This window comes from Sinocyclocheilus grahami, unplaced genomic scaffold, assembly GCF_001515645.1.
Source record: "Sinocyclocheilus grahami isolate Dianchi unplaced genomic scaffold, SAMN03320097.WGS_v1.1 scaffold60.1, whole genome shotgun sequence".
Classification (NCBI taxonomy): Eukaryota; Metazoa; Chordata; class Actinopteri; order Cypriniformes; family Cyprinidae; genus Sinocyclocheilus; species Sinocyclocheilus grahami.
In genome coordinates this window covers 502,519-521,353 of record NW_015505239.1, presented here as the reverse complement: position 1 = coordinate 521,353, position 18,835 = coordinate 502,519, and the positions used below count along the sequence as shown (strand labels likewise).

The 18,835-nt window shown below is 37.1% G+C and overlaps 1 protein-coding gene across 1 annotated transcript in view; it reads right to left on the bottom strand.

Moving 5' to 3' along the window:
• LOC107584492 (calcium-dependent secretion activator 1-like) overlaps positions 1-18,835 on the bottom strand; it is a 90,208-nt gene that overhangs the window by 45,605 nt on the left and 25,768 nt on the right. Inside the window, exons 2-4 of the mRNA XM_016271124.1 lie at positions 14,925-15,038; positions 10,373-10,705; positions 127-207 (exon numbers count right to left, since the gene is read on the bottom strand). Coding sequence (XP_016126610.1) covers positions 127-207; positions 10,373-10,705; positions 14,925-15,038 — 528 coding nt within the window. The remainder of the gene's footprint in view (positions 1-126; positions 208-10,372; positions 10,706-14,924; positions 15,039-18,835) is intronic.

Here is an 18,835-nt window from a genome sequence, read left to right as displayed (position 1 = left end):
ATTATAAAATGAATGTGGGTACATAAACTGAATTGGCTGAGTTGCAATGGAATGGATGCCAGTTCTGTTTACAGCACGTCCGGGGCATCTCTGTCCACGTGTAAGTGATCAAATGATGAGACTTACCCGGGCAATCTGATCAGCCATCTGCAGACGCCCATCCAGTTCTCTCCTGATCTGAGCTGCTTGCTCGTCCAGATTATCCAACTGCAACCACACACACACAAAGTAATATTGGTTACCATCAGCCTTCAAGCCTCCACATACTAATACCAACCTATACAGCTACATCAAGTCTGACCCCTGTTACAACTTTCCACATATGTGACATAATTGGGCTCACCAGGGGTCAGATTGAAAAGGTCAATGGCCACACACATCCTGAAAGCAGAAATACAACTGTTCCTTATTATTACTCTAAGTAATTAAAACTGATAAAAGTCACTTTCATTCATTTGAATTAAGCTGACATAATAAAATATGAATATTGCGTTTTATTAAAACTTAATATTTATGAACAATAATGAGAAATATTGCCTTGGCAACTGACTAAAATAATTTTAATATGATGTATCACAATTATTCAAACTAAAACAAACAAAAAAAAAAAACCTTAATAACAAAAATGACAAAAGCACATAAAATTAATAAAACTTGAAAATGAAAACTGAATATATTAAAATTAAAAGCTAACAATATTAATACATTCTTAATATTAGTATATATTTTACTATTCATATTTTCAATACTAAAATAACACTGATCCTTTGTTTATTTGTGAAATAAAAATTTAATAATGAACAGTTGCATTTCTCCTTTCAAGATGCGAGTGACCATTTACCTTTTCATTAAGTGATTACAACTATTACAAATATTTTTCATTCAACGAAATAAAGCTGAAATAAAATCAAATATAAATTTTACATTAGATTAGACAGTATAAATGTTGCTTTGACAACTAACTGAAATAAGTTGAAGATTAAGTATTAAAATTACTTTAAAACATTCACTAAGTGATTAGAGGATAAGTTAATTTCATATCTGTTACAAAGAACTTTTAATTCATACTTTTCACTTTTACCATCTGATGTATGCCAAAATGTATATCTTTATATATTTCTTGTCCATGACCCACACACAGCATCAATAAAAAAAATCTAATATATTCCATCTGTAACCAATTTTTCCACTGCTCAAATATACAGCCTCTCATACATAAATACATGGCTATAAATCCTGTTCTAAAGCATAAAATAGATCACACCCACAAGGGCCCTGGGGAAGATGGAAAACCCCTATGGAGAGGAAAAATCTGATGTGCTGGAATAGGAAATAATCTCTTCACCCCCGATAACTCTGTTGCACGTGTGTGGGCGTGCGAGCGTGTCACTGTCTGTTTGTGTGTTATGGCATCTGAAGCCTCCCTATCCAAAGCCATCACTTCCTGTCTATGTCACTCTCCTGCTCCTGTCCACACAGAATCCACGGGCGACAGCACCAAGGCAACCCTTGCCATGGCGACAGTCAGTCTGGAGTGGGAATCCCTGTCACAAGGGGCAGAGTTGAGTCCCGGTCCCCAGAGCCCTGTCTATCTTCTGCCCTGCTCTCCAGAGGCTGTGTTCTAATTAAGCATGGCTCAGCAAATACAGGAACCCTCTGTGTGCGCATTTGTGCTAGTGCGGCCCCTAGAATAGAAGAAGTGCGTATTTTGAGCAGAATTCTCCAGCTCATTGTGTTCGACTAAAAGCTTTTGTTTAAATTATTGATCGTAACCCCTTTGGTCTTCCAAAGTCTGCATATGGGCTTCTCTGAAGCTAAAAATGCCAGAGTGAACTTTGATGGCACATTGGGAGGACTACAATGACCTAATGACCTGTTTCATAATCGCATTGTTCTCTAGGCTAGCTCGGGGGAGAGTAGTTGTGGAAGGGCGTGCCATAATTTTTTAGAAACAGGCAACCTCTGCTCTCGGTTTATGCAAAATGAGCATCTCTCTGTGGTTCTCGAGCATTTCATGCACGTATCTAACAAATAATACATTGTAAATAATTTACAGGAGACATCCGTAAACACGACTGAAATGCTGGTCAGGAATCGCCTAGTAGATCCAAGTACAAACAAGGTGGTAAGCTCAATTTCCTAATTTATTCTGCACGCTTCTGTTCTGTTTGGAGGTAAACGGCTCTTTCATCAAATGCCTAGTCTTAATAATAGATGGCAAACACTACATGGAGGTTGGGTGTCTGTACAGAGGTTCATCATTAGTTTATTTACCTCAGTTCTTCATTTAGCAGCTGTAACTCTGGTGTAAAGGCCATGTTATGGGCATGTGTTTAACATTAACTCATATAGTGTATGACATTTCAAATCAAAGCGTATTAAAGCAACAAGCCAAGGGAAGTCATGCATTATATTGATTTTACACTAATAAAAGGGTGTTGTTAAAGCAGTCATCCTTAGCCTTGATAAAAACACTGTAATGCACAGTCTCGAGTAGATTATTACTTTTATACAAAAAGCTAAATGCATCAATGCATCAATAAATTCATATATATGGGGATATGGGAATATATGTGGGAAAACAGTTAATATAGTAATAAAACTCAAAAACAATTCTTGCACCAAATAATGCAGTTGTCTCTCAAGCCAATTCAAATTCAAATACAGGAAAATAAACAAAATAAAATAAATTCAAACATCGGTTCCTTAAAAATAAAATAAAATAAAATTCAAAGGGGTACTTATAGCTTGAGTTGAGTCTTGTGCTTGTCAAATATGTTTACCTTTCACTTAAGGATTACATGAAAATGTATGTATTGTTTACAGAAGGGATGTTTTATGGGAGGTTTAGCAGAAAGAGGTAAATACTTTCTGAAAGAAGAATAACTTTCTTTCACTGTAATTAATTAGAAAGCTCTCTTTGCTCTTGTTATTCTCTATTGCGAGGAGTAAACAGAAAATTCCAGGCCTGGTATAATCACCAACTCCAGACACTGAAATATAATTCAAAGGATCTTCAGCATTCGACTGCTGTTTGTTTAGTGGACCCTGTAATTCAAAAGACACTGTCAATCCTTGTGGCCTTTTTAACATACAGCAGCCAGCGTAACAGGCACAGGGTTTAAACTGTAATGTTCACTTCAATACCGTGATCTGATGGAGTTAGACAGCATCTCAGCAGAGGGAGCTCCCGACAGCTGTTGCCCCGATTCCTCGGTCCTCACCGAGACGGAGCGAGTGAAACTCAGAGACTCACAGGATCAATAATGTATTCACACATTTAGATTTGCTGATGGCAGACTGTGTTCTCAACCTTACTCGTTTCTTCCTCCTCTCTCTTTCTCGCCGTTTTCTGCTGTCACCACACTCCTTCACAGCATCTCTCTCAACCACCTCTCCACCTGTCTTGATTCTCTCTCTTCCCTTCAAGGCTCCTCTGCTGCGTGCGGGAGAGAGACATCTGTGACATTGTGTGAAGTAATAGGGCAGACAGCACAAGATCGAGTCATGTGACTAAACCCTACAGCATGACCTTCGGCTGTCCACTGATATATTCGAAAGTCTGAACATCTTGGCTACTGTATTATTGATCTACTGGCCAATCTGGCAGATAGGAAGTGACAGAGGTTTTGTGTGTGTGTCTTTGTGTGTGTGTGCATGGGTGGGGTTAGATTAGAAAACATGTTGCAATGGTCAGCAATAGCAGGGTATTAAGACACACACCAAAGATGAAGAAAAAGGAAGGATTTGTAAGGCCATTTTACACAGTACATTGTTACAAAGGGTTTTCAGTTCATTTTCAATGGGATAGAGGCGGCAGAACGGAGGCGGCACTGAAAGCAACACTGGTTGCCGAGCTTGTGCTCAAAAATCCTGATTCGTTGTGCATGTGGAAAGATTAAAAAAGAAGACATTTAAAGGTTAAATATATCTTTCCATTGCTTTTATTCACAATAAAACCTTTTTGTTGTCAAAAAATGCTTTTGCTGATTTTCCTGAGCTATATAAATCCTAAAAAACATCTCATATCCGGTCTTCTCACCAATTACATTTATTTAGGCTGATTTTTATTTGTGCTTAGCCTATTTTATGGAAAAAAATAACACATTTTATGGACAAATGGTCACTAACGCAAATCAGTCAGCTACTGTACAAACACGATGCTAGACTAAAAATAATGGTGCATTATTTATTTTATAATTATGAACATAATTATTAAGATGATCACCAGCTGACTTTCTTTTAATGATAATTCATGTAATGTAAAAAATAATGTATTTGAATCCATTCAAATATATGCTACTTTTTAAAAACTAAAATCATAAAAAAAAAAAAATCCAATTTATTTATTTTTGAGAATTTATACAAAAAATGTGTAGATCGCTTCAATATAATGAGAGCAATTTAGTTGCAAAGCGCTGGAATATAATATTACTATAGTATTTGCCTCATTCATAAATGCACCATGCTTTTGTTTGCTAGCATTGAGCAATAGTGGGTAACATTTTATGTCCAACATCACATGTATGGAAAACAAGAAAGCTAAAAAATATATCTAAAAAATAATTTTACTGCCTACCATGCACTGTGTAAAATGCCCTTAAGACAGAAAGAAAAGTAGCAAGTGAAAGACAGAAAAATAAAGAGACAGGTAGACAGAGATATGCTCTTAAATGACTGATGGTTTCCTTTTTACTAGTTAAGTAAATATGGTAAGCGTGTAAATATGTAAATATGCCCGAGTTCGTCATGTACTATAAAATAATGAAAGGACAGAACAGCAGAACTGTTCTTTTAAAAAGGGCAGAAGCAGCCACATTCTTTTGAAGGACTGTTAGGGAAAAAGACAACCAATTATGCACATTATTATATAGAACAAATGCATTGTTTCAGTGCATGATAGCATAAAAATGTGAATGAGAATCATTTGCAGTGTGTGTGTGCCGTAACCCTGCTGGTTCATTCTGAGCTGTTGATTAGTGGAGCACATAATCAGCTCCTGTCACCGACAGCAATGAACCAACCTTCTCTCTTTCTCTATTTCTGCTGTTACTGTTACCAACATACATTAAGAAATGGCTTTTGTTGTTGGGTCAGCTGGACTGATATGGGTTGTATCAACTTTTCCAATTACTCCTGAGGAGATGAACAGGAGCTTTAAATGCGAAGCAATAGAGCTGACAAATTAAAGGAGCTTTTAAAGCGAGAGAGAGAGAGAGAGAGAAAGAGAGAGATAGAGGTTGTCTGACAAAGCACAATATCACTGCCAGTTTTCATATGCACACAATAATTACTGTATGTAGGCTTGGCAAAGACAACATACTGCTATTGTTGAAACTTATGTTAGGGTTTTTTATTTGTGCTGCCAGTGTTTCATCATCTCACATCGTCTCATTTACTGTGAATCGAGCTGTTCTGTATTACTTCACAATAAAAGTTTTATTGCGATATAACGTTTAATATTTGTATTTAATAATAATCACAAAAATCCTATTGCAATCCTATAGCAATGGCAATGTTGTCTATGAAAAAAATGGAAAGAGATTATTTTCTCTGTTCACAGAAAGAGGTTGGAGTTGGTTTTTATTAATTAAGGCTATAATGGTCACACTTTATTTGAAGGACCAATTCTTGCTATTAACAAACCATTAACTATGACTTTTGCCTAAATAAACGCCTAATTTGCTGCTTATTAAGGTAGTTGTGAAGTTTAGGTATTGGGTAGGATTAGGGATGTAGAATATGGTCATGCAGAATATGTGCTTTATAAGTACTAATAAACAGCCAATATGTTATAAATAGGCATGCTAATAAGTAACTAATTAATAGTGAGAATTGGTCCCTATTCTAAACTGTTACCACTATAACATTAATGTGAACACCTAATTTATTCCCAAATTGTCCAACCCTAAAAAGATGGTTCAGACTCAGATGTCTTGGGAGAAAGATGCACTCTCCCCAAAAAAGGTTAAATAGCTATTTTAGTGAACATTCCTAATTTTTGTCATAACGTAAAATACATATTGCAGAATAAATATTGCAATGTCAGTTTTTTTAATATCATGCAGTCCTACTACCTAGAGTATCTATCTATCTATCTATCTATCTATCTATCTATCTATCTATCTATCTATTTAGACTGTAAATACCCTCAGACAATTCTTTACATACATTTTTTAAACTGTCAGAGAAGCCAACATTCAAAGCTACACATGCCCCCTAAACAACAAAGAACAGACAACAATGAGAGAGAAGAAACAGGAAAGGCTGAATGAATCTATTCAGTAATTCAATGAGGAGGCTCTTGAGAGCACCAGAGGTGTGCATCACAGAGAGAATCTATTTGTGACTGGAGGGAGCTGAGCGTGAATGGACCAGTTTATGAACTAGCACTAACTACAGCGCACAGCACATTCACTGTTTTCTATTATCTCAAAGAGATTTAACTTGACTTAGAAGCGATTCAAGCAATAATACTGAAAAGTAATCCAACGTTACCCCTGAAATGCAGGTAATGTTATCCGTATGACTATTAGAAATGCAGCATTAGAGTAAAATGTGTTGACTTTGCTTTCAGTCGCTATGGCACCAGCAAACACTAAATACGCCGTCTCCGTTGCTTTGTTTGCAAACAATATTTGCCGAAACACTCCTGCCACAACTGCCTGCCACGGTTCATTAACCATTGCATGGCGAAATAATCAGAAAGCAATCCTACACTCATACTCATCCATCCTTATTTGACAGGTTTCCTGTAAAAGGTTTCTGTTTATTAATGCACAAATGGCTGATAATAACACACACTTTGAGATGGTTCAGTACCTCTACATTCAAATGGCCTGGAATATTTGCTGCTGAAATAAGCAGTGAATTCATATAGTGGCCCAACTAGCATCAGGTATAGCATAATTTGTTTGCAGATGTCACTTGACTTGATGTTGTATTGTTAACGTAATTATATTTAGGCATTTTAAATGTCCAACTACTTTTTGGGCTTGCTGTATGTATGGCTTCAGCTCTGAAAAATGTAAAAACAAAGCCAGAGGAAAGGTTGGCCATGAAGGTAATGCAATGGATCGTTTGTTTTTATTTGTGATGATGGGTATGTGTATGTGCAGGGCAGTCAACAGCGCAGTTGCTCCAGCTGAATCCACAGAGCACCAGACAATTTTTACCAATTATGTGTGATTGTGCTTTCATTAAATACACTGCAGGTGGTGTATGAAGCATCTTTTGGCAGCCAAAAGAAAATGCCTCCTACACATGGCCTTGCGACCCACACAACAGAGTCCTTCCTGAGGATAAAGGGAAAGAGCAAGAGAGAGGTTTTTCGTTACTTTACAAAAGCAAAATATGCTTGGTTTGATGTGGAGCGGCCCGATCGATTCTTGTTTACTGTGTAAATAAACTCACGGTAAACACGTTTTTGATACTGACTCGGAAATCCAACCAATTGCCTGCTGTGAGATCAGCTGACAAGTTGTAACATTTCTGAAATTATAAAAAAAAATAAGTAACCTTTCACCAAATTAGTTTTTCAAAGCTAGTATAAATCGATGCTGATTGACCAGCTAATTGATGATCTCCCAAAGCAATTTCAAGGGCTTTTTGATCATATAAAGCACTGATCTTGCCAACAGGATGATATGACATCCTAGCCTCTGAGTCATCCCAAATGTGCGGCTGTGATCTATTCAAAGTGGGTTTAAAATAGCTCTTTTAGCTGTGTCATGAGTTCTCCATCTACTCCAGAAAGCATATGCCTTGGAGGCTTCTCTAAAATAATCTCTTATAAGCCAAAATCTTGAAGCTATAGTTTTATGACCCTTTCTTTTTGTATCCATTAAGCCTAACAATGAACTGTGAAATCCTAAAAAAAGGTCTATACATTACCGTTCAAAAGTTTGGGGTCAGTTTTTCATGTTTTTGAAAGAAGTCTCTTATGCTTGCCAAAGCTGCATTTATTTTATTAAAAAGCCTTTAAAACAGTAATATTGTGAAATATTATATAACTGTTTCTATTTTTATATATTTTTAAATGTAATTTATTCCTGTGATAGCAAAGCTGAATTTTCAGCAGCCAGTCTTTGCAGAAATCATATTGTCGAAAACCATCATCCTGCTTAATATTTTTGCGTACATCGTACATTTTGAGGATTCTTTGATGAATAGAATGTTCAAAAGTACAGCATTTATCTGAAACAGATTTTTTGTTGTTGTAATGATGTAGAAGTGCTTACTGTCACTTATGATCAACTTAATGCATCCTTGCTGAATAAAGCATTAATTTCTTTCTCCAATAAATAAATAAATAAATCTGTCCCCAAACTTTTGAAGAATATATATTTGTCCCAAAAATACTCATCAAAATGCCAGCAGTAGCTTGACAGCCCCTGGTCATTATTGACTTTCATTATACAGGGAACAGCAGCATAAACTTCTCCTTTTCATTCCCCAGAAGAAAGAAAATCACACAGGATTGAAAACGCACACAAGTCTGAGTAAACAATGACAGAACTTTCAACTATTTCTGTAAGTGTCTGCATTTGACGATATAAAAAATGCCTATGAAACTGGCAGAAAATCAGAGGCAAAACATTGTTTGTTTGTCACGGAAACAGTGCTTGCAGGTATACTTGTCACACAGAAATGGTGAAAAATGCTGGTTGTGGGCTTATGTGTCAGCAGATGCAGCAATTTTGCCCCTGCCAGCACTGGGATGTTTTGACTACACTGACATGAATGCTGCCAGGACTGAGGAGATTTTATGCTGAACTTCCCTCCTACTTGTTCTGCTCCCCTCGCTTGCTATTTGTCCATCCATCGAAAAGACACGCTTACCAGTTGATATATTAACGATTTCTTACCGTCACGTTTCCCTGAAGGCATTTTTCAGTGTGTTATAGATCCCTTAAGTGCTTTCAGCGAATGCCTATTTGGCCATATTTACAAACTGAGGATTTTTAATTAGGATAAGAAAATAAACTTAGTCTCCAAGTAAATGCTCTGTAGCATCCCATCTGAGCAATATAAGATCCATTAAGAACAAAATGGACTAACTTTGGACTAATGGACTTTTCTGTCTCTTTAGCTGTGTTTTTTTGCTTTCTGAGTGACAAACATTGGGAGACAGTATGCTAATTCCCCACCATGAAGTCTGAGCTAGCAGGAAAAGTGGAAAAGGAAAAGTGGGTTAGCAATCTTCAAAGTACATTTGAAAGACTGAGATTTAATGGCGGAGGCTCAGATGAGATCTCTCTCTCAATATAGCTGAGGAAAAAGAGCTAAAATATGAAGACTATAAGCTTCTGCAATTTTTTAAGCCCAGTGCTTTTCATATGGATGTACCTTTTGGCTTAATACCTTTTAAAGTTGCTGTCCTAAGGTGATGTGTGTATTTTATTCAATGTTAAAAAACATTCTCGTAAACTGTGAAGTAGGGCTGTGCAAAAAATCGAATGCGATTTTCATGCGCATCTCGTCAGTAAAGCCGCTCCTGTGATTAGAAGTAAATCTCCAGCACGTGCGTTCAGATGGAGCGGCATTTATTACACAGAGCCGTAGTTCACTGACAAGCTACACAAAATCGTATTCAAAATCGCAGGCGATTTGTTGCCGATTTTGAACGTGATTTTGTGTAGCTTGCCGATTTTTTGCACAGCCCTACTGTGAAGAGACACATTCACAATAACTTCCTGTATGCCTAAAGAATGCTGTGAAAACTTCAGAACAAGCCATTTTACTATTCCGTTTGAATACAGGGACACATGCAAATTTTTCTTGATTACTCTCTTCATCCCCAAATGACAGAAAATTCTGTACTTCTAGACAAACATCATAATTGTGCCAGCACTGAAGTTTCTGTAAGGCAGGGGAATTTGATTTATTATAAACTCAAGGACAATAAAACCAAAGCACGTCCTTCACTTGAGAAGAACAAATTATTTAAGATCTAAAAATATTATGTTGTTTGAAGTAGTCAAGAGGGACGTTTGCCTTACTTAGATCTCATTACAATGGGGATCTTACCGTAACATTACACTGTGAACACTAAGGGGATGTTAACATGACGTGTGTATTTGCATTCAAAGTAGACTGAGTGCAACAGCTTGGAACAGAACGCAAGGGTCTTGATATGCACAACGAGGAGCATCGCAACAGCCAAGACATCATTCTAATGCATAAACTAACAATGCTAGGAATGCTAGATCACAACCTGCTTGAATTACTCTTCCATTTCAAGGCAAAACTAATCAAATACAATCCCAAATTTGTACATACAAATCTCTGTTCACCCAAAATAATTTATATAACCAAAATGCTGTATCTACTGAGTCAAACAGCTCCTCCCCAGGGGAAGTTTCCCACCTACCTGGCAAGCCTGGTACAACAGCTGGTGCTCAAATTTCTTGATCCCCAGGATCTGCTGGAACATCTCGTAGAGCTGGTCTTTGCTCAGGATGAGCTCGGAAGCAGCGCTGGCTGTCATGCGCTGCTGTGCCTTGCGTGGGTCCTCGTCTCCACGGTAGATGGTGTCAAACTTAGCCATCCAGGAGCTCAGCACAGTCTCCTTGCTCAGACCATCGATCTCTGGCAGGCTCCGGACACGTTTCTCGATATGGCGCTTGAACACCTCGCGACAGTCCAGAGCAGATAAACCTCCTGTTTGGACCATCTTAGCAACACGATCGCTCTTCAGAAAAACCTGCAGTTCACACAGACAAGGGGGAGGAAAAATAATTCAAAACATATTCCATATAAACATATTCATAATAGGAGTTTTGTGATTCTTAGTCAAGTGCATGTGCTATATGCTATCTAAACACTGACTTAACTGACCTTTAAATATACAAATGTAGTTTCATTGAATAAAATTAAATAAATATATTTATTTCATATTATGGTCCCACTTTATATTAGGTAGCCTTAACTACTGAGTACTTACATTTAAATTAATAGTTTGGTACAATGCACTTATTGTGTAAATACATGTTTTTACATTGTACTTATATTTTAAAAATACCTGCATGTAATGTAATTAATTTCTGTGACTGCATTTATAATTACACTTGTTGACACACCCCTTATACATTAACCCACCCTTAAACCTACCCATACCACCAAACTTGTCCCTAACCTTACCCGTATCCCACCTTAATAGCAGCAAAAGTGTTTAGCAATACAATATGAACACAATAACTACATTGTGCTTATTTTTTCACGCAAGTACATAGTAGTTAAGGTCACCTAATATAAAGTGGGACCAATATTATTCTTTGAGTATAATACTATATTAATCTAACTGAATAATTAAAGGCTACTGGCAATTTTTGTAAAAAAAAATTATATGTCCCATTCAATCTTCCTGTTTCTATAGGACTATAATTAACATAAGACAAAAAACTGCACTTGCCAAGTCATTTCATTGGGCCTTTAAAGGTGAGGTGGTGATAAAACCAGGAATACAGATGTGCCCTTCAAAAAGTTTCACTTGGGTAACTTGAAAACATTCACTGTGTTTTCAATCACTCCAATCTGCTAGAGGAAATTATGCCTCAGTGCTCCTTTAATATTCTATGCTGTGATAGATACAACATCATCTACAGTGATATACTGCAGTAATATAACCAATGCCATTAAAGCCATGGAAAGCAATGGTAACTGTAAAATTTCACAGCTTTGAAATGATGGGATCAGTGTGGGCAAAAACGTTGCAGTCCTATGGGCTCTCGCTCTGAATTATTCAGAAGATATTTTCTAATTCAAACCGGAATAACGGGAGAGAACATTCGTGATTTTATTCTTTAGTCCAACTGAAATGACTATTGAGTTCCAACTGCCTCCTCTTTTCCTATACGCAATGTTTCAAATCTGGTTTTACAGAGGTGTGAGTAAAACATGATTTATGTTTTTCTCAACAATTGGAGTGCTTGGCAGCTGCTTTTCTTCGTTCCTTTTAAAAGCCCTTCTATCGTTCTCCATTCAAGAAGACAAATAGAGCTTTAAACTGCTGTCTGGTCCCAATTCAGACTGTAGTTTACTATGAGCTTCTCTTTCTGTGGCCTGCTATGATAAACTGATTTGGAAATTTACAATTCTGCAAACAAGCCCTGCAAAGGCTTTTCTAGTTGGATCATTATGGAAACCTGAGGGGGGAAAAAAGAGCTTGTTTCAGAGAAGTATTGCTATAGTCTATAGTCTTTAGTTTGTAAAAATAGGGCACAATGTACTGTGCTAATATGAATTTTCCATATTTATTTTCACAGGTGGTTTACCTGTTTTACACATATTGTGTTTTAGGGTTAAAGGAAATGCCCTGGCATAAGATTAACAGTCTTTTCTGTTTTTCTACAGATTGTATGAAGTGTAGCAGTTCACAATTTGCCCATTTCATAACTAATTGCCTGTTATTATCTGCAAGTTGTAGGCACTATGGAAGACGTACATTTTCATTCACTGTATATGCTTAGCTATTAATTCTTGCATATGTCTACACACTAGCACTCATACCATATACAACACTCATGAGAATCTTGTAATTGCTACTGGCTACAAGAAATCATTATTTATATCTTTGGCAATTAAACACAATGCACATGTATTAATGATTGCATATGTGAGGCAGCCTAAAGTATTTTAATAACCACTTTCAGCCATATTGCGCAAGTAAATTAGCATGCACAGAGGCCCAAACCACAGCAACAGGACCACAATATTTGAATCCACTAGAATAGCAATCTCTTCACAGAGCATGTGTAAACACTTGTGTTTTAGCTAAGGAGAGCCGTCCCCGAAGGGCTATTTAGACTCTCATCTCTATGGAAATTCACTTACAAAGTTGTGTCATCATCTAAATATTTTGTCTAATCTGCAGTGCGGTAACTACAACTGGCTATGTAACATTTCAACACACACGGTACAATAATCAACGGGTCATTGTTTTTTGCCATCATTAGCCCGAGCTAATCGCCTGAAGGCGAGGTTAACATGTCACAACCTTACACGGACAGAGACACCAAACTCATTTGAATTAATTCAGTGCACTTTTCTTTAGAGGACAATGTGGTGAATTCACAGAAAAATGTTAATAGTAAAGCACCTAGATTATTTTTAGCTGCTTATTCTACTTAAATGTCCTTTATCTAATACTTTTATTGTTAGTTTAAAGGTACTGTGAGATATTTTTAGGAAGAAAGCATAAACAACTACCTGTCAGATATCGATGTTGTGTTTTCATGTATGCTTTTGGCAAATCACACATCTTTGTAAATGGACCTTTTTCACATTTCCGGGTTTCTCAGCAGCGGAAGTCGTCATAGTTGGGTAAACTTGAATAGCAGTGAATGGGAGAGTACCACAAATATATTTTTTGCATTCCTAGTTGCTCAAATTGCAAAAGAAATGCTCCACGATAGTGTTTTCATGACTTTCAATAAAAGGAAAAAAATTGAGATAGACTGATAACGGCAGTCAGAAGAGAGAACGATGTCAAATTTACCGTCCCTCCCATAGACGCTGCATTAGAAACACCCTCGCATTAGCGTTAACTGTTTTTTTGTAATTTGATGCAAAGGTGATATAATACAAAGAAATTATATATATAAATGTAGACACATTTTAAAAAAATACAAATATGAAAAACGTTTGAGGATTTACGATGCTGATGACCGTTAAACGCGTCATCACAGTCTTGTGTGAAAAGGGTCCATAGTATGTTCAGTAAACATCACAAAAAAGGGGAGTGGCCTGCACTTTTTTATCGGAAAACTAGACAATTAAACATGCTCTGAAGTTGTGTAATTTGAATATTTTAATACACTACTATTCAAATGTTTGGGGTGAGTAAGATTTTTTTTTTTTTTTATGTTTTTGTATCTTAGGCTCACAAAGGCTGTATTTATTCGATTAAAAATGCAGTAAAAATAGTAATATTATGAAATATTATTAGTTAAAATAACTGCTTTCTATTTTAATATATTTTAAAATGTAATTTAATCCATTGAAGGTAAAGCTGAATTTTCAGCAGCCATTACTCCAGTCTTTAGTGTCACATGATCCTTAAGAAATCATTCTAATATAATGATTTAGTGATTTTAAAAAATCGTATTATTATCAATGTTGAAAACAGGTGTGCTGCTCAGTAATGTTATTGGAACCAATAACTTTTTTCAGGTTTCTTTATAATACTTTTTAGATGTATTTATTGTCACCTTTTAATTTAATGTTTTTGTATCTTAGGCTCACAAAGGCTGTATTTATTCGATTAAAAATGCAGTAAAAATAGTAATATTATGAAATATTATTAGTTAAAATAACTGCTTTCTATTTTAATATATTTTCAAATGTAATTTAATCCATTGAAGGTAAAGCTGAATTTTCAGCAGCCATTACTCCAGTCTTTAGTGTCACATGATCCTTAAGAAATCATTCTAATATAATGATTTAGTGATTTAAAAAAATCGTATTATTATCAATGTTGAAAACAGGTGTGCTGCTCAGTAATGTTATTGGAACCAATAACTTTTTTCAGGTTTCTTTATAATACTTTTTAGATGTATTTATTGTCACCTTTTAATTTAATGTATCCTAGTCAAATGAAAGTATTAATTTCTTTAAAAAATTACTGCCCATTCACTTTTTAATGGTAGTGCACAAATCATTATAATGGTTGTTAAATTTAAAGTTTAACAACATTCCACTTTGACCAATAAGGAAACCACTACATTCTTTTATCTTTATCTTTTATCCAACCAAAATAGGCTGATAAGTCTGAGGCGCACCAGGTTTGAGGCTAAAGTGATGCCTAAAAAGTTTAAGAGTAGACGTTAAAAAGGCTGATCAACCAATAATGCCATGAAGTGATTACTTGAGCAATAAATGGGGCAGTTTCCGCCATTCATTCTACTGTTGCAATGATACTTCACCTCAAAATAGCTCTGAACTGCATTGATGAAGGCTTCATCTGCCACAATCTGTGTGTCTCCTTTGAGAAAAGACTCGAAGCGGTCCTTAGTGGTCTGCAGCTGCTGCTTGGTGATCTACAAGGAGAAATGAAAAAATAAAACAATGTCAAAATTCACATAATTTATGATTACAAAAACCCCAACAAAATTTCATAAGACCAGTGCATTCGTTTGTAGTTATTATAGATAATGCAATATAAAAATTGTTAGCTTTTTAATCAGTGACTCAATCTAAAATGGTCTCAGTTGAATTTGTTATCAGATTTTACACACTTAGATATTTACATTTACATTTACATTTAGTCATTTAGCAGACGCTTTTATCCAAAGCGACTTACAATTGGGGGATACATAAAGCGATTCTTCTTAAAGAGGCAAACAGACACAAGAAGTGGTTGTAATACCAAGTTCTTAGACATTGTTCAAATAAGCTAGAAAGAGAAGGAATAAATAAAGAGAGAGATACTTGTTTTTAAAAAAAAAAAAAATTTTTATGATGAAGTCAAGTAGCTTCGAAAGAGATGAGTTTTCAGCTGTCGCTTGAAAATTGTCAGGGATTCAGCATTCCGGATAGGGGGGGGACGATCGTTCCACCAGCTAGGAGTGGTGAACGAGAATGTTCTGGAGAGGGATTTTGAGCCTCTCTGTGATGGTACCACGAGGCGTCGCTCACTAGCGGATCTCAGACTTCTGAAGGGGATGTAAATTCGTAGTAGTGAGTGGAAGGAGGCGGGTGCTGAGCCTGTGGCTGTTCTATATGCAAGCATCAATGTCTTGAACTTGATTCGGGCCGCAACCGGTAGCCAGTCCAAGCAGATAAAGAGAGGTGTAACATGGGCTCTTTTGGGCTCGTTGAAGACCAGTCGTGCCGCTGCATTCTGAATCATTTGTAGAGGTTTGATTGTGCTTGATGGGAGTCCAGCCAGAAGAGCATTGCAGTAGTCCAGCCTAGAGATGACAAGGGCCTGGACAAGAAGTTGTGCAGCATGCTCCGTTAGAAAGGGCCTGATCTTTCTGATGTTGTGCAATGCAAACCTGCAAGATCGAGCGGTCTTTGCAATGTGGTCTTTGAAGGTCAGCTGGTTATCAAAAGTTACACCAAGATTTCTGACCGAAGTTGATGGGGTAATTGTAGAAGAACCTAGCTGGATGGAAAAATCATACTGTAGAGTTGGAGTGGCAGGGAAGACAAGAAGCTCAGTCTTTGCCCGGTTGAGCTGTAAGTGATATTCTTTCATCGATGCCGAGATGTCTGCCTGGCAGCCTGAGATCCGTGCAGCTACCGTTGGATCATCTGGTTGAAATGAAAGATAGAGCTGTGTGTCATCAGCATAGCAATGGTAGGAGAAGCCATGTGCTTGTATGATGGGACCCAGTGATGTTGTGTATATGGAGAAGAGGAGGGGTCCAAGAACTGATCCCTGAGGAACCCCAGTGACAAGTTGATGTGCTTTGGATACCTCCCCTCCCCAAGACACCCTGAAAGACCTACCAGTGAGATAGGATTGAAACCAGCTAAGTGGAATCCCTGTGATGCCCATTGAAGAGAGGGCAGACAGGAGGATCTGATGATTGACAGTGTCAAAAGCAGCAGAAAGATCCAGCAGAATAAGGACTGATGATTTGGAATCAGCTTTTGCAATCCGCAAGGCTTCTGTGACTGACAGTAGCGCAGTCTCAGTTGAATGGCCACTCCTGAAACCTGACTGGTTAGGATCCAGTTTGTAGATATGGATCCAATTCTATTACGGTTCAGGACTAAAGTAAATGATGTTACCACAAAAGGGTTAAGAGATTTTTCAGAAACAAATGACAAAGTTAAGTGGGTTTCTTTTTTTAGCAGGAGACATTTAATGCATCCTTGTTTTTCCCGAAACACTCCCACAAGAACATAGTTTCTTCTCAAGTCTACACTTAAAAATATGCTTTCTGCTTTAAGCTAAAAAAAAAATAATCAGCCACCTTCTAACTCAATCACACACATTCTCTCTATTCTCACAGCCAGATATCTCTAGCTACATCTCTCTCACACTCATTCTCTCACTTGCACGCTCTAATTTTAACTTTCCCTTTGCAGAAACTGTGTACCTAAATCCTTCATATTTTTTATATATGTTGATTTTTCATGCTTTTTCATGCTTATTTCACCGCAAGCCTACAAACGCTTCTACTTCCTTCTCTCTCTCGCTCTCTCTCTCCTAATGTGATTCATCACTCTCCCTGAATGTCATCAGGGCACAAGATGACAGAGTGACGAATGAGTAAGCAACAGACCGAGAGAAGTGTTGTGAAGGAGAAAAAGAGCAGACCAAACAGTATCCTCCTCCTCCTCACATAAAGCAAAAGAGTGAAGCACTGACAGTTACAGTGCCACTGTGTTTTATGACAGTGGATATCAACTGGTTTTGCATCAGGGCCCAGATTTTACAGTGGACATAATGTTGCACCCCAACACGATGAATTGTTTATCATATAAATAAAAAGCCGAAGAAAAAGATCACTCAGTCAAAAATGAAAAGTCATGTTTTTTTATTTGCATAGTTATATTTATTAATATATAACTTTATATATTTTAAAATAAAAAATGTTAATGTTGGGAGGAGCTTGAAAATTCACTATGAACTGATATTAATATACATTATTATATTATCACTTACATCAAAAGAGCTGTGTTAAGATTTTTATTTATGGTTTTACTGTCATGTTCCACTGAAAACATAAAAGCAAATGTGTTTGGAACAATATAAGGGTGAGTGAATAATGACAGAATTTTAATTTTTTATGAACTATCCCTTTAACATTACTATGAACTGCACAACAATACGCAAATTGAATAGGAAAATTGTCAATTCTGTAAACGCATAAACAGCAGTGTGTGATTTATCAGCCTAACACGTGGAGCAAACACTGGGCCAAATATTGTATTAGGCTGCTGAATACGAGAAGTGTGCATAAACATATCAATGTGATTTCAGTGCAATTACCAACAAAAGCAATAACTCAAAGCAATAACTCAAAGCTCTGTCAGTCTTATAATGGAAGTGAATGGGAATCACGGCTACACAAACAAAACCAAATTAAACCCTGCTGCTCGTGACGATACATTGATGTGTAAACGAAATGATCGGTCTGTGCAAGAAACTGAACAGTATTTATATAGTTTTTTACCTCTGATGCACTGCAATGTCTGAACTGTCCTGAGCGCGTCCTGAGCGTGTCCTCGACAGCCGGCGCGTGACGCGTCTTCTTTTTCTTCTTGCTTTACGGCGGAATGCAGACTTATAAGTGCATTACCGCCACCTATCTCTCAAATGGACCATTGACACTCCTAATTGAGACTGTAGATAAAGTGTCAATGGTCCATTTGAGAGATAGGTGGTGGTAATGCACTTATAAGTCTGTTATCCGCAGAAAAGCAAGAAGAAGAAGAAGACGCATCAGCTGTCAAGGACAGACTCAGGACACAGATACCATTCAGATTCTTGCACAGACCGATCGTTTTGTGTCTTTACACATCAATGTATCGTCACGAGCCGCAGGGTTTAATATGGCTCTGTCAGGACCACTATCGTCAAATGATAGATACTTAGCATAAAGTTTGGTTTGGCGGTATGGTTCTGTTCTGGGCAAAAAACTCCCTGCCCATCCATGCAGCCTGTCATGAATGAGCTGGGAGAGCAGCAATAATAACCCCCCTAGGGTTAACAGAACAGAAAAAGGCAGATATCATTAATGTACTTAATGATATTTAAGTGTAACACTTTATTCAAGATAAAGGAGTCTGATTAGCCAGGAATATCAGAAAGCCAAGTCCTGACTGTGGCGAAAGGAGGAGCTGGGGATGGAGGAGGGTAATTTGCTCCTGAGCAAGC